The 25236-nt window shown below is 49.9% G+C and overlaps 1 protein-coding gene across 1 annotated transcript in view; it reads right to left on the reverse strand.

Moving 5' to 3' along the window:
• Positions 1-6983: 6983 nt before the first annotated feature.
• Positions 6984-25236, reverse strand: part of ptprsa (protein tyrosine phosphatase receptor type Sa) — a gene marked incomplete at its 3' end in the record, with an annotated part of 98758 nt that continues 80505 nt past the window's right edge. The window contains 10 exon segments of the mRNA XM_067229507.1: positions 6984-7099; positions 8382-8548; positions 8976-9188; positions 9978-10065; positions 10322-10572; positions 10778-10872; positions 11978-12574; positions 17599-17716; positions 20166-20359; positions 21350-21664. Of these exon segments, the coding sequence (XP_067085608.1) occupies positions 6984-7099; positions 8382-8548; positions 8976-9188; positions 9978-10065; positions 10322-10572; positions 10778-10872; positions 11978-12574; positions 17599-17716; positions 20166-20359; positions 21350-21664 (2154 nt within the window).

A 25236-nucleotide genomic window follows, 5' to 3' on the forward strand; every position in this document is an offset into this window, starting at 1 on the left:
ATTGTGGGGAATAAACAAATATGTCTAGCATGTGAGCCATTGACTTGAACAACAGCATACAAACGATTGGGTAAAACATTACGAGTATATGCAGGCAATATTTAGAATGGGTATATTATACGGGTGTTATTGGCTGTTTGAAAGCTATCTTCTTACAGACTTTTGTACTGACTCCTAATGACTATCGGAAACATTAAGCTGTAGTATTTTCAACAACTCAGAGCCCAGGCCTGGGGGAGGGGGAGGTGGTGGTGGGGGGAGATGGGATGGGGAGTCAGTTTGGGTTTGGTTGGTTGGGGGGAGGGAGGGGTGAGTGAGTGAGTGACGCAAAAGTGAGAGCTGCTCCACTCCAGCCAAGGCAAGGCCAAGCAAGCATGACGCTGGTGTCCCACCCAGAAGCCCTTCGCTCTGCCTGCGCTTCCCTCAAGACACGCCACCTGAACCCTTCTCACTTCCACTTTCTCAAAGGATTACGCATCCTACGCATTTTTTATCAGTCATGGAATATAAATACAGTTTTTTTTTCTTTTTTTTTTTTCTCACAGTTCACACGAGCGGGCAAACGGTGAAAAGGATCCATCTACCAAGCTCAACATTCAAACACAATACAGCTCTCCAAGCAGAGCAGTGTACTCTCCAGCTAAGCTAATCCATTTAGGGCCATAATGCTGTCCATGTAATGGAATACTGGGCCAGCTCTATATTGTTCCTCGGTCCCTAGAGACCGCCTGGGCAAATGCTTAACGCTGTCATATTTTAGAAAGGCTTTTGAAGGCCCACGTCTCTGTAGATGGAAGGTCAAAAGTCGCGGAATCGCTGACGTCCCTTCACAATAAAAGTTCGCCGGGGCTTAATTGAGCGTGAAAATCGGCGTAATCACATTACCATCCTCAATTTCCCTTTCAGCGGGGAGGTTGCTCGGGCCGCACCGAGCAGGCCGACGCCCGGGTCATGTTAAGGAGGGAAACCTGACTCTCGCCGGCGTCACTCCAATTAGTGACGCCGGTTACATGATATTCAATGTTTTTGTTAGGGGCAATGTACGATTTCTATACATAGAGATTACAATGGTTGGACATGACACACGGGCGGAGATAAGAAAATGATCCAGGATAGGAACACACACATTCTGCTGTACACCTAGTTGATTGCTAAATATAAAGAAGGATCATATTTAAGATCAACAAAGGTATGGTAACACAAACGAAATTGTTGTTGAAAGAATGTTATTTTTTTTCTGTTGAAGGTTAATAATCCAAGAACGTAAATCATTAGAGAACATGTAAAATCCTCTCAAGTAAAAGCATTTTGACAATCGTTTTAATTAGTTTTTTTCTTTCTGCCTATGCAGCAGTTTCTGAATGAGCAAACACCACTCCCTAATTCTCTATGGATCTCCTTGGGAAATGAGTGGTTATTAGTTATTGTTGGAGGGTGCGTTGATCGAAAAGCAAACAAATTGAAGATTTCATTTTTGGTAAATTAACTTGGGTTATCGTTTTACTTTCTTCAACTCAAAAGAAAAAAGGTTTCTCAAGTTACCAGCCAAATAAACTCTGGGAATGCTAATGAAGGTGTCTCCTTCATTTTCCCCTTGAAAAAGCCAAGAGAAGCTTGTTAGCGGGAGAGATCAAGGAATCTTTGTTTGGCTGTTCACAGTGTGTTGACAGTGCACACACACACGCACACACACCCTAAGAACACACTGATATTACTCCTTCCAAGTTCCTATCTTCAGTTAATTTTTTCTGTCATGTTAGCACGGGCCAATTCTATTCTAGGAGATCATTTGGCTTTAGCGTAGGTCCTATGAAGGACAGTTGACACACATTAACTACCTCATCCTATCAAAACAGAAAACGAAGAACAGGAATGCTCCTCAATGTCAAGAATTCAAATTCATCTTTGCGAGAAACGTATGAATTCCTCCTTTCATATAAAACAGGGTCGGCATGTTTACATGTACACATACTTCCCACAATGCACTGCAGACAAGGTTTCCCTGAAAAAGTTGGGATATTCGAAACGGCTCTGCAGCAACTTCTTGATCGCAATCAAACTTTCGGGAAACTTCCTCAGCACCTGTGCATGTGTTTGCACGTCCCTCTCCCCCGTTCCCCCACCCGTCCTCCCCCCCTCCTTTACACGGCGCGCCGCAATCTGTGTTTGTTCTCGGGGCGGCCAAAGACAAACCAGTCAATCCCCTTCCATTTGCTCCCTCCCTTCGTGTTCTCATTTACAGACAGCACACAGCGTCGCATTCTGTGTGTGTGTTTACACAAAGGATATTCCATTTCTAAACGAGGACTTGGGCACGGCCCAATCTCATGCAAAGTCTCTCAAGGACAAGTTGTTATTCTACCACCCCTCCCCCCCTCCCTTTCAACACCCCCCCCCCCCCCCCCCCCCCCCCCTGCTGCTCTTTGCTTCCAATATGAAGTCTTCCCTCTCTTCCCAGCAATCAACAGCGAGATCAATGTACACAGAAACACGAGTGTCTAATTACACATTTCCAATCTCCAATCTGCAGTTGATACGACTGGGGAATAATCACACTTTTCAAAAGCTCTGCCGATTCACCCGGAGCCTGTTTATATGTGTTTATTTACATATAAAAGGGAGACTGTCTCAGTGTGTTTCCAAGAGCCCAAAAAAGAAACAAAATCAAACCCTTCTTTTTTTCACTCTCTCTCCCCTTGTTGCTCCTTTTCAGCCAGGGAGGCGATCAAATGTCGAACCATTGTTTGCCACGGCTTTAATTAATTCTGCTCGTTATCTTCCACTGCAGAAAAACCCAGTCGGTTCAGATTGGAATAGGAACAGCAGTGGTGGGTGAGGGGAGGGGGGGAGGGGGGGCGCTGAGCAAGGGAAGTCTGTGGAGGAAAATGTTGTGTGAAGGGGGGGGGGGGCTCCTGTTAAAACCCATCTCTACATCAGCAGCAGTGATCGCAGAGGTTGCGCACAGTGGATTAATGCACGGCCAACAGCGTCGAGTGTGAACATTCAAACTGGAGTCCCGACAAAGGAAAACAAAAATCTATAAATAAATAAACAGCCCAGGAAATAAGGAAATTAGTGCTGAACATTTGCTGTGTGTGGAAAAAACAATTAAATTAAATTAATAAATGCAAAACAATTGAGGTATTTGTCAATGGGACAGGGATGGGCAGTGCTAGAAACTCAAAAATAATGCGAGAAGACAAACACAGGAGCCAAATGCATAGGGACTAACTTTCATAGTCAAATCGGCTTCACTGAGAGGGACTGCTTAGCCAGAATCTGTGAAGGATAGCAAACATAAAAAAGAAAGAAAAGAAAAAACAGTTTAAAGGAATGCTGGAAATAAAAAGCAACAGAAAGATCCTTAATCAACAAAAAACATAAAAAGGGCAGACACACAAAGGTAATAGAAGTTGTTATTTCTTTGACCTTTTTACAACCCTCAACCCATGTAAATGTTCACACTGTCGTCATTTTTATAACAGGAGTAATAGCGGTCTTCAACCATCCTGAATTATTGAGTTCTCTCTCAGGATTCGGCCCTGAGTGTTGGAAGGCAAGATAGACTGACAGACAACCAGGGAGAGTAGGCCACGCACTTCTTCCGGCAAGTTCCAATCAGCACAAGGGTGAATGAGCTGTTTGTTTGCCATGGGTGTCCAACTCTCCTGCCTGACTGAAACTCTTCGATCAAAGACCCAGACTTCCGCGGTCCAAAATGCAGACTGGCGGATAAGATAACCGATTTATTATCTCACGACTTTCATAAACAACCGTTTAGGGGTGGAAGGCATGGGAGCAGGACGGAGAAATGAAAAGGGGGAAAAAGGATTATATTTCACCCCATACCCCCCCCCCCCCCCCCCCCCCCCCCCCCCCCCCCCCAAAAAAAAAAAAGAATGAGAATCCTGAAAGACTCTTTTGTCCATGTCGGTGAGAGTAAAAAGCGTGGAAAAGCATTTGAATACTTGGTTGTCAGCTTCACAGGCTTGCTGCTTGATGGTCTGGATCATAAGGAACCGCTTCTGACAGTTCAAAGTCTGCTCGAGAAGAGAAGATCCATGGGAGCTTAAGGAACCCGCTTCACACCGCTGGGGTTGATAGGGCGGCTGGCGGGGGTCCCCTGCACTGGTGAAGTTATGACCTCACAGCTGCCCACTGGTGTACTGAAGAGAGAGAGGAGATCTCCACAGGAAGGGAATCCAGGAAAACCACCCATATTCCAAGAGCCAAAACAACCACTTTTGTGGTGAAAAGAAAGGGTGAAGAGGTACAACTGATACCACAATATTATGTATTTATGGTACTTTGTATTTGAGCTAGGTAGACCATATAATTCTAGGTGACAGATCGACAGACTCCCTGTTTCTCTGCACACCAGCCCAACTCAGGAGCGCTCCACACATCCGCAGTCGGAGATCGCCGGCGTGGGCGGTACGGAATGGTCGACCCCTCGACGCGGCTCCATCCCCCCCCCCCCGCCCCTCCTCCAGGATGACTCAGCGACGGGAGACCGTTACCCTCTGCGTTTGTTTAGCTTGGACATTTCTCATTTCTCCTCCTGATGCTTGTTTAGACAGCAGGGGGGGGGGGGGGCGGATGAGGGGGGGGGCACGAGCAGAGGGGGAGCATATGGGGTTGTCAAACACGCCGGTGGTCCCTCCCACCTCAGGGCGGGGGGCACCGTGGAACGCGCGCGCGGCGAGAGATGGCAAGGCGACCCACCTAATTGATCTGTGGTAGCGACTAATTAAACATGAGGGGGGGAGGGGTGAGGGGTGTGTAGACATCATCCGTCTCCAGATGTCATTCATCACATCGGGGGGGGGGGGGGGGGGGGGGGGGGAGGCTACAGTACGTGTTCGTGTGTGTTCAGGGAGCCGGGAGAAGCCGTCATAGCGAGAAGAGGGTGTGTCCTAATGCAGGTTGATTAATGTGAGCGAGTGTGTGTGTGAGACGCCTGCAGTATTATCCTGGTGAGAGAGAGAAAAACCAAGCAACTAATTGCACGAGGAGGGAGGAGAGTGTGAGAGAGAGAGAGAGAGAGAGAGAGAGAGAGAGAGGGGGAGAGAGAGAGAGAGAAAGTGAGGGATGACGAGAGAGGAGTGGAGAGAGAAATAAACGGAAGTCGAGAACTGAAAAACAAAGACCTTGTCCGCAAAGGAAAAAATGCGAAACAGATAAGAGACAGAAAGCGAGAGAGAGAGATAGAGAGAAAGAGAGAGGGTACGAGACGATGCTAATGGCCCTTGGCCGGGAGTGGGGGGGAGAGGATTAGACAGACAACAGATCTCCACTGAGGACTGCTTCATTAGCTGGGCTGGATGTGTGCCGATGTACCAAGAGCCCAAATGACCAAGATAATAATGAGCGGGCGCCAGCCCCCCCAACCCCAAGGGATCATGGGACATTTACCAGGAGTGGCCATCACGTGACCAGAGCCACTGACACACAGGACGCACACACTAACCAACCCACGTTTCGGCCCGGTTCCTCGTATGACCCAGCGAAATATCTATAGGAGGCGTCTACTCCCAATGCCGGGTCACTGAACACATATTGCTTTTTGGGACATCTGCTCTGTTGTGGTTGGAGGATGTCTCAGAGTGTATCGGAGTATGCTCGCTTGAACAATGGCCGCTATTAGCTAATGGGGCTTGTTCGCGAACGCTCGCCGCCTCGCTTAATTGGACTAAACTGTCCGTTGAAATTAAATTCTGAGAGGGGAGAGGAGATGAACACATCAGAAAAGGACTCCGCAGATCGACAAACGTCGTCGTGAAGAAGACTGGGACTGCGTAGCCACGCTGAACGGGGGCCGTGAATGTGTGTGAGCGAGGGGCTGTGATGGTGTCCATTTTTTTCCCCCCCTTCAAGGAGAGTGATTGGAGTGAGGGGGAGGAGGAGGGCAGCTGGAAGTTCAAAGGAACCCAAGGAAGTGAGTGTCACCTTGCTGCTTGTCTTCTCTCGGGCCATCAAACACCTGGTGCTGAGATCAGGTGGTTCATGTGGTTCACGGTTAATGTGTTGTGTTTCAGTACCATGCATGCACCGACAAGTGTATATGTTCCAAAGCCTCCCGAACGATCTCCACCAGCAGCTGTGGAAGGAGGTGGGGGTGTTTCCTGGACGACAATGGGGGCGGGGGGGGGCTGAGAGAAGGAGGAGGAGGGGGGACTTCACCCATGCCGGCTCACCAGGCAGCGCCGGAGATTAGGTCCTTTTTGAAATGTGAGCTTTTCTTTTTTGATGGACTGGGGATTGCTGACAGAAGACGTATGTCTGATAGACACGGAGAGAGGTGTGTGTGTGTGGGGGGGGGGGGGGGGGGGGCGCGGAAGAAAGGAGGGAAGGAGTCACTCAGGGCCGAAGGAGGAGCAGGAGGAGGAGGAGGAGGGCGTCAGAGGGCAGGCGAGGAGGCAGGGAGGAAATGTCACCCGGCTTTAGACTGCGAAAGCCCAAGAAAATGAAACAGGGATGGAGTGTTCTCTCCCGTTAATGGCAGGCTTTAGCCAAAATGAACAACCGGATGGAAGTGTCCAGGGCTGTCGAGACGGGGGGGGGGACGGGGACGGGGGGGTACGGGGGGGGTCACTGGCAGGGCTTAAACTCGAGGATAGTCATCGGTGAACACCGTTCCAGTCGGACAGAACAGTAAGACCAGCCGCCACAATACGTTCCTAGGTAGAGCGCCATATGGTTATTGAGCAATGAAGGGTTTGTAGTTACATGAATCGATGAAAAAACATAAATGAGGCACGTATGAGCAAACAGAACATTGTGTATTTACTTCGTACAGTATGGAAACAGCCCACATCTGTGCATCTGTCCCTATACAGTTTGGGTGGACCCTTTTGCTTCTGCATTCACTTTAGGCATCGCTTACACACTTGGATATTCGAATCAAAACAGGCCTTTTCTGTGTAGGTGTGGCTGTGTGTGTGTGTTTCTGTCAGTGTCCTGTGTGTGCATCCACAGCCTACCTGGGGTCTGGAAGTTGATGCGTCTCATCTCGACAGGGTCAGTTGGGTGGTGGGGCGTGATCTCCGCGTTGTTCAGCAGACATTTTGTCCGCGGCTCAGACTCTTTTCGTTTGCGGCTTGAAACGAGAGAAAAAAAAACAAACGAGGCGACGTGAGCCCGAGGAACAACACAAAATGGCCGCCGCCGCCTCGCACGCAAAAACAAGAAGCTCGCAGCACGAGAACAACAACAATTAGGCTACCGCTGAAAGTCAACAACACTCCGCGGAAACAAAAACAGCTGAAGTTGAGCAGGCATATCTAGCGAGCCAGCTTCGTGTTTCCCTCCCATTTTTGGGGGGTTGTTGTTGCCGCCACAACTAATTAAAAACATCTTTTATGCTGAGACAGGTTATTTTCGCTCTGAAAAACAGCAATAAAGTACAGCCAAGCCTTACCTGTCAGGTTTGCTGCTTCCAGAGAAAGCAATGGAGTCAAATAAATATATAAGATGGGAAAAACACAACACAAGGAGAGAGGGAGGAGAGAGAGAAATCAATAGAGAGCAGTTTAAAATTCACAGGGGCGTTTTCTGTGCTCGCTCACAGCACTAGATAAAGCTCATCAGCATTTGAAGGAACCGGCGTGTATGTATGTCTGTGTCTGTGTGTAGTGTTTGTGTACTTGTGTGTGTGTGTCTGTCTGTGTATATGTGTGTGAGGGTGAGGGGAATGTCAGGGCCAAGGGCAGGCCCAGGAAACACTATCCACCAGGGAGAGATGGAGGGAAAATGGGAGCGAGGGAGAGAGGAAGAAAGAGAGAGAGAGATTCAAGGAGAGATGTTACTCTCCCTAAGTAGCAGCAGAGGCAAGCCAAGGTCAGACTGCTAGGGATATGTGATAGCGAGCTGTAGCTCTGCAAGTCTTAAACTAAACCCGAGAAGCTACTCTGATGGGATTTGTAGTCTTTTGGAAGTCTGTGCACTGTAGGCTGTAAATTGGGAAAACTTTCGTCTTTCAATTTTTCTTAGTCCGTCTTAGTTACAGAGACTGGTTCATCATTCAAAGAAGCAGCTCTTCTTAGGAGCATCAAACGTACATGGAGTCATCCCTTCTTATCTCCCCTTCGTTTCCCTGCTCAGCCCCTCGCCTCCATGATTCTCCACCATCTCTACCATTTCTAAAAACATCTAATAAAACAAATCCATATACCGCCTGTCCAGAAAAATGCACATTTACAAGTTTACAAACTAAAACTTCTTGCACACCTTCACCTCCTCGAAATCTTTATGAAACCTCTCAGAGTTTTACCCCCAGTTTGTTTTCTCTTCCAAAAAAGGATTTAACCTGACGGACAAATCACCCCTCCCTGGCTCCCACCCCCCCACCAGGCACCCACCCAAACTAAGCCTAAACTCACTTCTTGTACAGCAGGATGGCGATGACGATGCAGATGATGAACACCACGGCCAGGACGGGCCCCACCACCCAGATGAGGCCGTCCCCGCCGGTCTCGATGGGCAGGGGGTCGCCCTCCAGCTCCGGGATCATGTACGTGTCCGTGTACGGGCTGGACACGAACGCTTTCTACGAGTGGGGAGGGAGGGGGAGAGAGAGAGAGAGAGAGAGAGAGGGAGGGAGGGAGGGAGGGAGTGGGAGAGAGAGAGAGAGAGAGAGAGAGAGAGAGAGAGAGAGAGAGAGAGGGAGGGGGGGAGGGAGATAGACAGACAGACAGATAGAGAGGGAGGGAGGGAGAGATAGACAGAGAAGGAGAGCAAAATGTCGACCATGTGAGCACTGTAGTACGGTCAAACGTGCATGCGCTGACGTTTGTGTATGCGCATGTGTACTGTGCGAGTCCATACAGTACATGTGTGTACCGTGTGCGCGTGTCTACGCAACACAGCTGCATTCCCATGCGTGCGCCGACACAGCACGCGTCGGCACTGCGCGCGCGGCGTGTGTCTGGACGGCACGTGTGCGCACTGCACGCGTGTGACTCCCCACCACTCACCGCGGCAGTGGTGTTGAGCTCGGCCAGCAGGAAGAAGACGTACTCCTGGCCGGGCTCCAGGGCCTTGCTCTCGCAGCTACTGTGCCGGTGCTCCGCCCCCACCGTGAAGGAGGGTGGCAGCTGCTTGAAGCAGGCCGTGATGAAGGGCTTCCTCTGGTCCGGCGGGGCCAGCTGGCGCCTCGAGCGTCGCTTGGGGTTCGCCTCGCGCAGCAGCTGAGACGGGGGAGGGAGGGAGAGAGGGAGGGGTGAAGTTTGTTTGGGTCAGTTTGGGCGTTTAGTCCTTAGGCCGTCTCTCCGTTTCTACTGGATGCTTAACCCTGGTTGGTTCAGTAAGAGGGCTTTATGCAATGACTGCTTTCCTGAGAGACCTGTGGGGAGGAACTGCTTAATCAACGAGTTGGTCGTCAACAGCGCATGCCGACCGATCCTCCGACACATATCTATCCATCATCGTGCATACACGTCAACTCCATTCCTCAATGTGCGCGATCGGTCTGCGACGTACAGCCGAGCCTGGGTCAGGCCCGGAGCAATGGCGACGGGTGATGAAATCCACGGTTGCCTCAGACAAACTGTCATTTGGAGTCGATCTATTTCGTAGAATCCCAGCGCCCGGTCAATAGCGGTCGCCTGTGAAACCTGTGGAGGTCTCCCCGCTCAGAAACAGCGCTGGAGGACTGCGCTTGAAGAGCTGGAATGGGGATAATCCTAAATCCAATAGGCTGATTGGCTAAACAGAAGTCAAGGTCACCTCTAAAACTGGAGAGGGGGGGGGGTGATGTTCCCTTACAGGAAAAGATAACTCAGCCACGAATAGACAGCATAATGTATATATACAGTCCTGTCCACTGCTGTGTACGATGTATTGTACTAATCAGACTAAATCACGTGTTCGTATAGTACGTCGGCATAAACATACACGCAGTCGCACACAACACAATGTTCATGCAGACGTTGAGAGCTTTGTGCCATATGTGTGTTTGTGTGAGGTGAGGTCCGCACCTCCTCCAGGTCCATTTCGTCGGGGCTCTTGAGGTTCCGGACGGGTCCGCTGCCTCTCTTCAGAGGGACCACCACCACGTAGAAGCTTCTGGAACACACGGAGAACGAGGACAATCAGAGCAGCTCCTTCTCGGGAGGGGTTCAAGCGGTCGGGTCAGAGAGAGAGAGAGAGAGAGAGAGAGAGAGAGAGAGAGAGAGAGAGAGAGAGAGAGAGAGAGAGAGAGAGAGAGAGAGAGAGAGAGAGAGAGACAGAGAACTAGAGGGAGATTGAGAGATAGAGAGAGAAAAAAGAGAGAAAAACTGAAAAAAACAAGAACTAAATCCTCATGACGAATTTGTCTCACTTGATATCCTTGCTCTCCACTGGAGGGAAGACCATGGTGAGGGTGTGTTCCGGCTCCGTGTAGATGTCCAGCTTGGGCTTCTTCACCAAGATGGCGGGCGCGGTCTTGGTAATGACGCGGTGGCGGGCGCCACCCTCCGTGTTCTCCTGGCAGGTGACCCCAAACTCGTAGGTGGTGTTGGGGCGGAGGTTGGAGACCAGAGCCTTGGTCAGCCTGGCGTCCACGTCCATCTTCTGACGGTTGTACTCAATCTGGATAGAGGGATGGGCGGATGGATGGAGGAAAGGATGGTGGAGAAATCAAGGGATAGATAGTTGCTCGGATTGGAAGATGGATGGATGGATGAAGGGAAGACATAAAGAAACGAAGGTGAAGATTTGTACCTATGAACGTAAACATTGATACTTTTAAGAGTTGGGGTACATGACGCGTTTCGAAAAACGCTCTGTCACTCACTGTGCATTTGAATGGGAACTTAGTCTGGGTGAACTTCCATGTCAGTAAGACGGTTGACTTGGTGACCCACTTCACCGTAAAGTTCTTGGGGACATCTGGGAGAAGACGCCGACAGAGGGGGGAAAAAAACAAACAAAAAGAAAACGGAAAAGAGCATCGTCAGAGAGCGGGACGGACAGAGGGAGGGAGAAAAAGAAAGAGTCGTTTCGTTTGAGCTGCTGCTCCTCTGCTACGAGTCCTCCCGGTCGGAGAGTGAGCGAGCGGTGAGCTGTGATAGGCTGTGAGGGGGGGGGCAACGCGATTGGTTAAGACACACAGCACGGGAGACTCATGGACACAAACCCATGGACCACAGGGGGGGGGGGGGGAGGGGTGCCCGCTGGCTGGCCACACGGGCAGTGCCAACCAAACCCATCTCTCCCCAGCCAACGTCAACCGCTAACCGCCGCGCCACTGGGGAAATACGGGGACCCCCTCGTGGTTCGGGGACCAACGGTCTCTCGATGGAGTCTGGGCTGGCGCTGCCAACTGGCTGCCCGGCGGGCACACAGACAGACCCAAACACAGCATGCTGACAGTCCTTAGCAGTGCATCTGGGGGATGCCATGCTGCAAACCATCCCATAGTGGGAGAGGGGGGAGGGGGTTGAGGAGTAAAAAGGGGGAAGAGGAGGGGGGGGGTCTCAAAAAGAAACTAAAAACCAAAGAAAATGAGGAACCAAAATGTCTGCTTTCTGTACACCTACAGTAGCCTAAATTATACTCTTGGAGTGACTTGATATTCTGATATCCTACCTTTTTTTTTTTTTGTTTTTTTGCAATTTGGGGGTGTGAAGTTGCATTCTCTGTGTGAGTGTGCTCGGCAAAAAGGGCTTGCAAGGAAGACTGACACAGTGACTGACCAACCGGCACTTACCTTGAACGCTGCGGCTCCTCCCCTGTTTTTCAAACTGACTGACTGTAACTTACTGACTTGCTGTTACCTTGTTTTGGGTTAGTGAAGTGAGTGTCCACCGCAAACATTTTCTAGGTTCTATCTTTGCTTTTCGTGGAGGAGTGAAGGTGGTTGAAGGAAAAAAGGGGGGGGATGTTGTTTTTCATTTATAGTGGTGTTGCTGTAGATTTTTTTGGGGTGGGGGGGTGGGGGTAAAGCTCACCCCCCACCCCCCACGGTTTCGGGAGAGAAACAGGCAAGCCCTACCTGCTTGTAAGGCCACTGTCCGATACTGGACCAGAGGGCAGTAGGGCCCTGGACCTACACTGGTGTGCGCGCGTATTTTCACGTCGTACGCCGAGTTGGGTCGGAGGCCGTCGAGCACGTAGCTGGACTGACTCGCCGGCAGGCTGAGTTCGCGGGCCACCGCCGCGCCCGCCCCCGCCTCCTGGTACGCCAGCGTGTACTCCGTGATCGCCCCGTTCCTCTCCGCCAGCACGGGGGGCGCCCAGGAGAGCTGCACGGAGCAGCACGTGGCGTTGGAGTCCTCGCTCATCTGCGGGTAGCCCCCGGGGGTGTTCTCGGGGACGCTGAGCTCCACGGACGCCTCGTCGCCGAAGCCCCCCCTGCTCTTGGCCTGGAGCCGGAAGAGGTAGACGGCGCCCCGGTGGACGCTGGCCACCGTGTACTGGCGCTCCTGGGGGGCGAACTCCAGCGTGGCCAGGGGGGACACGTCCCTGCGGCCGAACTGCAGCCGGTACCCCTGGAGCTCCATCCCGGGGGTCGTGGCCTCCGGAGGGTCCCAACGCACCACGGCAGAAGTCTCGGAAACCGGAGTCACCGACAGATAAGGAAGACCCGGAACTGCGGAGAGAGAGAGACAAACAGAGAGAGTGAGAGAGAGACAGACAGAGAGAGTGAGAGAGAGACAGACAGAGCGAGAGAGAGACAGACAGAGAGAGTGAGAGACAAACAGAGAGCGAGAGACAGACAGAGAGAGTGAGAGACAGACAGAGAGCGAGAGACAGAGAGCGAGAGAGAGACAGACAGACAGACAGAGAGAGAGAGAGACAGAGCGAGAGAGAGACAGACAGACAGCGAGAGAGACAGACAGAGAGACAGACAGAGAGAGCGAGAGAGAGACAGACAGAGAGAGAGACAGACAGACAGAGAGAGACAGAGAGAAAGAGAGCGACAGAGAGAAAGAGAGAGACTTGAGAATTGTCAAGCTTTATTTGTCTGGAGAAGCCAGGCGAGGACTCAATTTTCTTTTTAAGCTTGTCTTTGTGCTGCTCGATATGTCAATAAGCAATAATAGTGTGCAGGAAACCTACTGTGCCGGCTTCTGTTGAGGAAAATGGGGGGCTGTGTGCAGACCAAAGCCTAATATTTCCACCCCAAAAATCACTTCATATTTGTATTGGGGCTTTTTTGAGCGAAACCACAATATATATTGACGGTGCCAGGCAGCACTAAAGGATTGGACAAGGACAAAAAATCTCAAAAGGCCCAAGGCCATTTTCTATTCTGTTGTCAGTATTCTAGTTGTAACTCCAGTAACACCACGAGTCAATAAAGTTGTTTATCAAGGCAAGAATCTGGATTGCTGTAGATTCAATCTGATTCACTTCCGATTACGAAAGTGATTGTGATACTTCTAACACCTCGGCATTGAGTGATCTTCCGTGAAAACAAAACAACAGACACCACCTCCCATCTCGTCCAAGAAGATTCAAATCATTCATATCAATTCACATAAAACACCTGGCCTAACCTAGATTCCGAATGAATGCGAGTACACAGAAACACCCATTGGATACGACAATGTCATTCCACTTGGGAAAAAAGAACGGGAAAAAAAAACCCCACCCTCGTAAGACACCATGGAAGGAAGATACAATCTCCTCAATAAAGTTTCAGCGCTCATCTCCCAGCCTCCGAGATAAAAGTCCCCCAGAGCAGGATGAGCGATGACGTGTCCGTCTAGACGGCAGGCAGGCTGCGGTGTGGCCCAGTTTCAGGGCTGGCGGATGTCTCCCGTCTGGCTGTTCCTCAGCGTTAGGACCCCCCATCAGTGTGATGAAGTCGGCCCGCTCACCAGAAGCTTTATTCGGAAGAGGGCGCCGACACGTGAACGATGGCTGGGCTGAAATTGCACTGAGGCCCTGTCTTAGCGGAGCGATGCCAGCCCAAACCAGTCACTTATGGCCACACCAGCAGACAAACAGAGTGATATGGAAGCTGGAAGACTTTTATTAACCAGGCTCGCACTCATACCAATCACACTTACTGTCCTAGTGTGCATGTACTATATATATATATATATAGTATATTATACAGTATATATGTGTGTCTGAGTTAGCAGCAGTCAGAACCCGCCTCGACATCTGCACTGTAAGCAGTTTGGCTTCTTGCCCAGGCCCGGCCCAATCTGGAAAAGCTAAACATTAGTCTGGAACTCCAACCCCTTTCTCCGTGGTACACTGTCTGCCTCCGTGTAATGTGTGTGTGCGCGTGTGTGAAAGTGAGTACAGAGGTGTGTGGGTGCCCATGTCTAACACATAAATAGGAGCACTTTTACACACACAGAGATTGACGTCCACTTTGCGTGCTCTCGTTTCTCAGCTCGTATTCTTTATTTCCTGTTTTTAATGGATCTTTTCTGAGCAGGGGGAGATTGAGCTGGAAGCGCTAATGGAAACGCTGCATCCTAACTGGTCTGAGACGAATGCTACTAATGCTGCTGGCTAACAAGCTCCGTCTCGGACACAAACCTAGCCTCTCTTATTTGAAGGCTGAGGCCCCCCCCCCTTTAAAGCCACTGCCAATAAACCCCAACGAGAACACCAGAGACAACGCTCCTACGGGGCGCGTCTCCGTGTGAGTATATGACCGAGAGGGTGTGTGTGTGTGTGTGGGTATGCTTAATGTGCGGGGGCTGGGAATGGAGTTGCTAGGGTTGACGGAGTTAACCGGGGCGAGCGGGTAGCTGCGGGAGAGTGGGAGGATGGGAAGATGGAAGGATCTAGAAGAAGAGGAGAAATGGGAGGGGGTTGAGAGGGGGTTGGGTCGAGAAAACGCGGGAGCTGCGTACGAAGGTGACTGGGGACAAAGAGCAATCTGTCGACAAGAGGGACAGGGTGAGCGAGCGGGCGTGTGCACTGTATGGGTGTGCGTGCTCTGTGTGCGTGTGTGTGTGTGTGCGCAGGAGGGGTCTCCGCCACCTTGACCCCCCCCCCCCCCCCCCCCCCCGCCCCCCCCCCCCCTCATCTAGGACCTGGCTCAACCCCTCCCGGTGGGCCTGGAGGCACGTTTCCCATCAGGCCGCAGCATTAATGGCCGCTGTTGACACACACTCTGCCTGATTGAGAGAGGATTGGGTTCCCCTTCCTCATTTCCTCGTCCACCGTCTCTCTCGAACACACACACGCGCGTGCGTACACACACACTTTTGTCAGCACCCCTTCTTCTGCTCGTGGGGGCGTCCGGAGACGAGTGTGTGAAGATTTGTACTCGTGAGCCAGAGAATGTGTGTCTTCGTGCCCCGGGAGTGAAGGGGGGGGGGGGGGACGGACGGTTGCGGAGAATAACCTTCGACTATCTTAGTGATTAACCTGTGGCTGCAACTTCCAGTGAGATACCGAAGAGGAAAATGGAGTGTGTGTGTGTCTCTGTGTGTGTGTTTGTGGAGGGGGGGGGGGGGGGCGTTCTTACAGCCCAGCCTGGGAAGCCTGCAGGGTACAGCCACCCCAAAAGTGCCCCATAGCATTTTTACACCGAATTGATGTCCCGGCATGGGCCGGGCCAACATTTGAGGGCAAACATAATTGAAACTGCCTCCTTTATATACCTCATTTAGCCCCTGTAATGAAAAATAGCCAGGCCCCAGCCCTAAGACATGCACAGTATTTGACAGCAAAGGTCTTTCATAATCTCTGGTTTCACCTTATGTTTTGGCTTGACATTGGCACGGAGATAGAGCTAAGAGAGAGAAGACACACAGTGTGTGTGTGTGTGTGAGAGAGAGAGTTGTGAGGGTTTTTTGGAGTGAGTGTGTGTACTGGAGCTGATACAGGAAGCATAAATCACCAGGTTCACATGAGAAAGCCCATTAAGGGCGCAAATGTTTCACTTAGCGACCATGTCACTGACCGTAGACTGGCTGGCTGTGATGTTTAGGTGATTATCCTAAAAGTGGTCTGATTGGATGAGAGCAAGGCTTAAATGTAGGAAGTGGTTAAATATGCAGCACGGCTAAGTCCCTGCTTCATGCAATCAATGCTCAACCACCCCCTGCCCTCCCCTCTCCACCCCCCCCCCCCCCGCCCCCCCCCCCCCCCCACACACACACACACACACACAGGCAAACACACGTACGTGATACTACAACTGCTCACCAACACCACGTTCCAACTCCCAGTTCGCCAGTGCTCAGCAGTTCGATTTTTTAGGAGGGGCCCTCGCAAACCAAAAAGGTTTGAAAACATCCCTAAACCGAAAGCCTCGCTAATCGAATAAGCGGCCACGACAACACACATCTATAGAATAGGCACGATTACTATATTGAAGTTGAAAGAGAGTACGTCTGGGATGAAAAAGAACGGTTTTAGGATTTTTCAAAATGGCACCCCTCAAATTCTCTCTCTCTGACTCTGCAACTAAGTTTCCCCTTGGTGATCAATAATGTGCCTACTACGACTCCTCCTACTATTAGTTGGTGTGCGTGTGCCAGAGACCAGCCTTTTGATTTCCAGGCGCCGCACACTTAACGCGCACCGGTGTCCGTGCGTGTGTAAACACTTTTTTTAAAAGGGGCGAAGGTCCGTGTCTGGCTTTTATCAGCAGCACGAGGGGCTGTGGCTTAAGTTGTCTGACAGCACAATGTCTCCCAAGGAACGGGGCAGAGGGAATCATGAAAGCACCCCCCCAGCCACGATCGCTGAGCCCCGCCCCCCCCCCCCCCCCCCGTCTCCCCGCTAGGCTGCCACTTGAAAGAAGAACGGCAAGCTCTTTACTTTCCGGAAAGGCCTACTGTGGATACTCTTTTTTTGTCTGGCCCGCCTTATTTATTTATTTAGGAGGCCCCCCCGCATAAGCCATTTTTCCACGCTTCAATAATAAAAAGGGAAAGGCTTTCGTTTTGAGGGATGGATGGAGTGAGTGAGACTGGCATATCAGTCACCGGGGGTTGACAGAGAGAGAGGGAGAGAGGGAGAGAGGAAGAGAGAAGGGGAGGGAGGGAGGGGTGCCCGAGCACCTTTGGAAGCCGTCACACTACCTGAGACCTGAGATGGGCACACCTGTCAAGATCAGGACCTGTCATAGAAAGGGTGTGTGTGCGTGTCTGCGTGTGTGTGTGGAACTAGCAATGCCATTTGAAAAGCTCCATGGCAGACCGGCATGGATGTGAACACAAAGGAGCCTCGTATCTACGTCCCCCAGCGGGGCCACTCTCTGCACTCGCAGGACCGGGCCCCGTGTTCACGGAAGATTCGCTCAGGGCTTCTAAGGAGGCTAAAGGGGTTCTGTTTAACCTGGCCGCCACGGTTCCCTGCGATTTGGCAATGGGAACCTCCACCCTTTAGGGAAACACGATATTGAGACCAAAGTTCCCGAAAACTCCGTTACCGAAGCACTGAATAGTCTCCACACGTGAAAGTTCGCATTGCGGATGTTTCAAACGGAATCGACGATGCGTGCGCACTGCGCAGCTATCACAAACGCTGTATTGGATTTACAGTGGAGTTCGACAATCTCCCTCAAGTCGAAAGGAAACGGCAATAAAACAAAACAAATCAAACAGACTTTTTTCCCCCGGCACTTCCGAAGCCTGACTACGTGCTGTGGAGGGTAGCCATTCGACTGATGTGTGACTAGAAGCTACTGACCTGCCCCTTTGGTCACCACCAGTTTCGGTTTGCTGCGAGCTCCGTCCCCTTTGGTTGTGTAGGCGGCCACCGTGATGGAGTAGGTGGTGTCCGGCTGGAGCCTCCCGATGACCATTTCCTGTCGGAAAGAGGAAGTAGACAGGAAGAAAGTGTCAAAACGTGGCTCGATCCTGTGACCTCCACCACCTCATCAGCTGACCACCTTCTCCACAATACCGTGCTAAATCCGGCATCTATTTGAGATAGTTATTACCATTGTGATGGGGATTTCTCTACGTAATGGACCTCTAAAATATATATTCTCTAACTTCATGGCTGTTCATGCGCTATTGTGCTGCCTATGACTCATTCCATAATTTTTACATCTGTCTGAAAAAGTGGGGGCAAACGGCTATTGGCTAGTCCACATTAGCTAAGACATTAGCCGGGTACACCCAACAAATAATTTAACGGGCAAATCGATGCGTGCACGCATCTCGTCTAAACTCGTGAGCAGTTTCGTGAGGTATTTCCTGTGGTGTTCTTAAGAGAAGAGGTTTGGATCAATGCTAATGAATCTTTCAGTAGGGGAAGGTCTACAAGAATCTAGGAGGTTTTTCGGTTGGTCAGCAGAGAACTGGAGAGGTCATCGTAGGCAAACAAGAACGGAAGCGCCGCCGCACACCCTAAATGAAATCCACACCATGCAAATGCATATGGGACTGGATTTGGATGATGTCGGGGGTGAATTGTAAAAAAAAAAACAACAACAACAACAATGGGGTCAGAAGATGAGAAGATCTTGCAGTGAGTGTATGATACACAACCATGACGTTCAACGCTAAACTACATGTCGTAACAGTTTAACCAACTGAAAGAGCGTAAAAATGGCTTTGTAGTAGAGAACTTAGAATTGAGAGGCCACCAAGAGAGGGGAGGGAAAAAAAAAATCTCACCCAACTGCAGCATACACATCACGACACGTCACACAAGGACACACACCACAGCTACACAAACCAAACACAGCACACACTTCAGGATTAGGCATTCCAGGCACAGACAGCAACAGACATTGCATCAGCCGCAGTCTAGTGGTCTAGTGTAGCTGATTAACCTTAGAAATTCAGATTTTACTCGGCTGCGTCGCATCAATACTGCATACGGGCAACGCTGGCTCACATATTTAAGGGTAATATTCATCTATGCAGGATTGAAATAGAGATATGAAATATCAAAGCTTATTCGATAAGAGTGATCTAAGTAAAGTATTCCCCGCATCAGAGTACGGGCTGGGGTGATGCAATACCCTGTGCTTTCATTTCCCAACAAAACCAAGCACTCCATACTGGTGTGCGACTCCATACTCACATATTCAGCGGTATCGTCCGTTTCCCACTAACCCCCCCCCCATAGTGGAGAGTGCAGGAGAGAGAAAGCAATTTTTTTTGGGGGGTGTGAAAGAGAAGAAGAGAGGGAAGAAACGAGAGCGTAAGAGAGACTAAGAGGAGGGTCGAGAGGTCGTAGAGAGCACACACACACACGTCTGAAGTAGGTCACACTGTACAGGTCTGGGAAGGAGAGAGGGAGGATATTGGCCACGTTCAGGGAGAGAGAGTGGAAGGAGATGTAGGCGTGGGAGGAATGTCCCTTTAGAACAGACACGACGTTCGATGGTTCAACATGTGTTATAGGACGTAAACAATGTCAAAAGATCGCCCGCCCTTCGGTAATGTCACAGGACTTGATAGGGCCACAAAGGCATGGCATTGAGCAAAAAAATCTAATCTGACTATTTTGACGAGAGCAATGGACAGCCTTTTCTTGCGGTTCAGATCCCTTTTTACTCTTTATCCATTTGGTTGTTCCATTTGTTCCAGGCTGCAATTCACTGGTTCATAATATGTGCTCATAAAAGGAACATCCATTTTGGCTGTCCATTTTGGTGTCGATGGAGGCTATCTAAAAATCTGTCTATTGCACTGGCTCCATTTATAATTCTAGCTTTCAGGAAGAGACTCATTTTTCCCCTGCTATGCTTCCATAACAATTTTGTTTTTCCAAAATACTATAATCAGCCATTTTGTGCAGAGTTTCCTGAGCTAGATAAAGCCCTACAATCAGACTTTTGAAGGAATAAACATTTGGGTTTGCTTTGAAGGGGGTTTATGGGACCTGTAGCAAAACAAAGTTAAAGAAGGATATTGTGTTGGTTTGATTGCAGGTTTCGTCATGGGCAAAGGAAAATAATACTGCAGAACCATGTGGAAATATAGATATATAGAAATACTGGAAATATAGAAAGACTATACATAGAACATTTATTTGTTGCACTTTCAGCCATATGCAGCCAGCAGAGACAATGGGTGGAGACTTTCCCAATAGAACTGGTCAGATTTGATTCTATCATGTTTGAAAGTATTTTTTTAAATGTGCTACAACTGTGTGTTTTCATCTATTCTGTTCCGACATCTGTTCATCTATTCCAGTTTATTTAGGACAGTCTTTCACTGTCATCCCATTCCTTTTACTGTCATTGGGCTGGTTCTGTAAGTGTCACCGACCGGTGCACCAATGGGAGGGCGGCGTACCTGGGCGTCGGCCAGCATCACGTCCTTGATGAGGGGCAGGCCGCGCGATTCCCCGTTCTCCACGCGCACGTAGTGCACCTGGTAGCCACGGATCTGGCCGTGTTGGCGCCCCGGCAGCAGGGAGCGCCACATGACCTTGAGCGCCGTGGAGTTGAGGACCTCCACCTCCACACGCCGCGGAGGAGCCCCGGGAACTGTGGGTAAAAAAAACCCAGACAAAAACCAGAACAAACTTTTAGATGCTCACGCCAGCAACACGTCAGAGCGCGCGCACACACGCACGCGCGCGCGCGCACGCACGCACACAGATAACCTCCCTTCCCCCCCTCTCCAATATAGGCGTCTGCTGTGTGTGTGTCTCGCTGTCTCTGTAGTTCAAGCCCCCGTCTTTCAGGCGTAATGAAAAGGCTTTATGTGAGGCCTTGGCGCCTCACGCCTTTTTACTGGGCCGCTGCCCTTCCGAGACAGACGACGCCCTCGCTGGCGTTATTAAAAGCCTTCCATTTGGAGGCTTCCAGTGGTGGATTGTGGGGGATGGAGCTCTATCAGGGCTACTGTCTGCCTCCTGTCAGTGAAACGGCGGCAGCGTGACTTAGAGTCAGACCCATCGCCCTAAAGTGTTTCCGACTCATAACTACACCTTACCGCTGTAGCGCTGTGGTAAAGGCGCGATGGCGGATTTGTCGGTTACAATAAATGTTGGGTGGGTGGCAATGTTTTAAGAGTGGTGCTAGATTTCCCGAGGGTCCTCTCGTCCACGGGTGGTCAACATGTCACACTTTCCTGATTTGAGTCAAAAGGTTGAGCCTATTTGGGCACCTAGGCCTTTTCTCTGATGTACAATTACATCATAGCTAGAAAGGTTAGGGTCTTTTCAGCTAAAGTCTAGAGGCAAGCAGGCACAGAGGTCCCCAGATTTAAGACTTCTTGTGACTCCAAGCCATTATCTAGAAAAGGCTCACTAGTTAAATGATCTTGTAGACTAAAGCCTTATCACAGGGACCGGGGTATGAATAAAGCCTGGGTCATTTCCTGCATATCCTCCCCCCCCCCCCTCTCTCTCCCTCGCATTTCCTGTCACTCATCACGTCCAAAATAAAAACAGAAACGCCCTAAAAAAAAAAAAAAATATCCCCCCAAAAATGTATCCGGAATGATCCAGAAGTTGAAGACGGGTTAAGTACCATCCTCGTCTGTGCGGCAGATGATGGGCTCGCTCTCCGGGCCGGGGCCGACCTCGGTGAAGGCCGCCACGGTGACCCGGTACTGGGTCCACTTCTCCAGCCTCTGCAGCGTCACCTTGTTCTCTGACGGGGGCACAGCCGGCTCCTCCATGGGCTCCCCTCCGCTGGCCTCCGCCGGGCCCACCACCTGGTAGCCTACCGAGTACCCCGCCAGGGCGCCGTTCTGGCTCTCCACAGGCGGGGGGCGCCAACTTACCAGCAGGGTGGTGGAGCTGGAGCTGCCGCACTTAATGTCTTGAGGGGGGGCGGAGGGCTCTGGTCAGGAGGGAGGAGGGTGTGGGGGGGGGGGGTAGGGAGGAGGAGGATGGGAGGGAAGGAAGGGAGGGAGGAAGGGGGAAGAAGGGGGGTTGAAAAACAAAAAACAAAAAGATGGGAAGAGATCAAATGAAAAAAGGAACTCAACCCAACTCAGAGGGAAAAGAAAGTTGAAAGGAAACTCAAAAGGAAAAGGCAAAATTACACCAAAATTAAAAGACCCATCAGGCAAACTTAAAAGGAGTAAAAGACGACACTGAGGCCCATAATAATGAAGCAAAATGGACGTGAGCGACTACTACATGGCTACATTTTAAAGCCAAGGACTTGCCTCACAGGGCACCTTCTCCAGTTACAGTGGTCTGTTACACCACATGGTCTGTCTGTGTCAGTTGTCAAGCCTTTTGTGAGATACCACAAGTCCTATCTGATTTGAACCTGCCCAGGCCTGTACTCTCTCTCGGTACACTCTCACTATCGATTAAAGGATGACAGAGTCAGGACCCATTTCTTTCACCCAGTCAGCTCTCCCGTCTAAGAGAGGTGCTCTATTTCTCCGTGTAGGGGCTGAGCAAAGTAGCAGAGTGGGTCTTTCCAATTTCCAATTGTATAAAAGCCCTTTTACACACTAGCTGGGTTTTTGTCATAGAGTGCTCTTCCAAAACATATTGAAAACTACACATCTGTGAACTTCTAAATCAAAATAAAAGCCTCTTTTTTAATCTGTACAGAGCTTTCACGCCTGGGGCTTGTCGAGTGAGTGTGCAAGGAGTGATAAAACGTTTCACTCCTCTTCAGCCGTATTTGGGTATTTTACGGATAAAAGGACACATGACTTTTTCTATTCAACTGAAGTTCCCTGCCAATACTCCTTTATGCAAGTTAAGTCCCTCCATCTTTTGACACGCCCCATTCATTATTACATTATTATATATCGATAATAGTGCTGAGGTAAGGTAAAGCGGAAATAAATCATAGTGCAAAGCATTCCACAGAGAAACCCAGGGAACAACATGGAAATTAAGCCCACAGGAACAAACAAAATACAATGTGATTTTTTTTTTTCATTCCAAAACAAAAGCTGAAGAACAAAACATAAATTGAACCAGGGTAGTGGAAAATGATTTTTTGGGGGTAAAGCTGAGTGATTTCGAAAGAAAGAAAACATCAGGGTCTCCAAACAAAACAGGAAAAACAGGCGATTAAGCGTAAACGAAAATTAAGACCATTAAACGTAGAAAAAGCCACAAAAACGAAACCAAAAAACGACAACAACAGTACTGTCTGCATGATACGTACCTGGCTTCCACAAATACTAACTTTTTAAGACTTTCTTACCACCAGCACCTAACTGCAGAGCTTTGCTTGCTCTGAGTCAGTGAGCTTCAACACTTTCCCTCCAAAACACCGATGTTTTGTGCATTTGTTGATGCGTTTTAAAATGTGGCCATTGAGATTGCCTCATCGGGTCACCAGGAGGGAGAGAGTTGGCTCAATGCTGTAGCCACGACTGTAATATAATCTTTAAACATTGGCCAAAGGGTCCACAAAACTGAGAGAAGGAGGATATCGGGGACCCCTACACCCAAAAGTCTATTTCCCAAGCTATTAGGACTTATACCAAAACCTTTTTTTCTGAGAATCCCATTTCATGGCTTCATACCTACTGCACTGTATGTGTCAGGTTGACTTTGTAGTGACAATTCCTAATCACTAAAGGAGTAAAAGCAACAATACATGGAATGGAAAACTTGTATTCTTTGACTCTTAAAAAATAAAAATAAAGTATCAACAGACTGACTGTTCAGGCACAAATAGGAGAAGACCAAAGCCACAGTTCACAGCCTTCCCTGTGTCCAATGGGCTTATTTACTTTCGGTCTTACCGGATTTGCGCCTTTCAGCTTCTTTCCTCCACTCATATTGTATTTGCAAACTCCCTGCGTCACGAGTGATAGCTCAGTTCTCAATCTTCAGTGGCAAAATACGAATGGAATCTGACAGGGGCCGAGCAATCACACCAGACAGACCTCCTCACAGCAGATAAGATTTAGCGCAGGCTGGGGCACAGCTTTGGTAAGCTTGATACCCTATAAACTCCAATGCTAGGATTATGGATGCTGGAACTGTAGAGGTAACAAGAGAGGGAAACTTGAGTGCTGCCTTGGTTAAAGAGGGACTTTTGAAGTCACTCAGAAAGCATTGCACAAATTAAATTTGATCTGACAAATAATTAGTCATATCTGAGGAGATTTTGACAACTGATTTTAAGTAGGTTATTATGCGTACCCAAACTTAAACCTTTTCATCCACCACCACCGATGGTTCTTTGCGCTTCAATATGGCCAGATCGACAGGCCCACTGTTGAGCTCCTACAAGCCGTGATTCTGTTCCCGGAGTCGGTGTTTTGACATCGACGACCCCAGTTCTCAGCGACGACTCCATTCATTCGGGGAGTGTAATTACATGTGTGCGCAGTGTTTTATTTCCCCCATCAATGTCAAATGTCGGAAACGGAATTTGTCATTATTAAGGATTAATCCGCCTTCATGCCAAATGGCTGTGCTGGTGCTAGTACAAATATTCCAATTCATCTGAAAACCGCCAGCAATTACAGTAAGTGGGCGGCTAAACTGCTTGTTTTGCTAAATACGGGGGATTTGGAATCTGCCACTTTAATTTGAGAGATAGCACTCGACTGGCTCCTGGCAGCTCTAAGGTATAATCTAAATGTGTAACAAAGCCTGACAATTCAGAGGTCTGGCCTGTGGCTCATCGGCAAAGTGTGAAATGAATTCCGACGCTATGAAATGGGATTCTTATCTGCCAGCCCCGGGGCCTGCAATCCCTCCACGGATGTCCCCCGTAACAACACCCCGGGCTCCTTCCTGCCCCCATTACCCAGCCTCTCACCTGGGCAACAGTCAGGTGGGATGATGGGAGATCCCAGCTCTCTTTGTGTGGACCCTTCCGCGGCCGCGACTGAACGGTGTCTGGTAAACGTGTCTCGACCTGGGCCGACTAGGGCGACGCAACGCACGGGCCTTGCTTCTGAATGGGGGCCACTGCTGTCAGTACGTCCAGAGAACTCGTAGCTACGCAGTCTCTAGCCAAGAGAGCGAGGGATCTTCTCTCAAGCCAGCTGGGATTGCTCCTAAACTGAGCAGCTTGGAACGATGGATCGGAATTCGAGAGCACATCGGCTCGGGTCTAAATGAAGAATCAGAACCCGAACTCCTTGGCTGTGGGTCTCTTACTGGTTCTTACTGGCAGTATGGTCCCCATGACAAAAGCCCCTGGTTACGCCGCATTGCCTGACCATACTTTAATGCTGAAGACATTTCTCACAAAGATACTAGACAGAAAGAAAATAAACAAGAAGGCTGTCTTTCGTTTCACTACGTCCGTTGGCAAAGGGGGTCCAGTCCGTCGAGCGACGCGAGGCCAACGCGAGGTCTCCATTGCAGGCGGAAAACAGCCTGTGGTTTCTTTTGGGTATCCAGTCGTTGTGATGGCCTGTTCCTGGCATATCATTAGTTCACATACGTCTGAGTGCGTGAGCAGCTGGCCAA

This window comes from Osmerus mordax, chromosome 26 (genome assembly GCF_038355195.1).
Source record: "Osmerus mordax isolate fOsmMor3 chromosome 26, fOsmMor3.pri, whole genome shotgun sequence".
In the NCBI taxonomy this organism is placed as follows: domain Eukaryota; kingdom Metazoa; phylum Chordata; class Actinopteri; order Osmeriformes; family Osmeridae; genus Osmerus; species Osmerus mordax.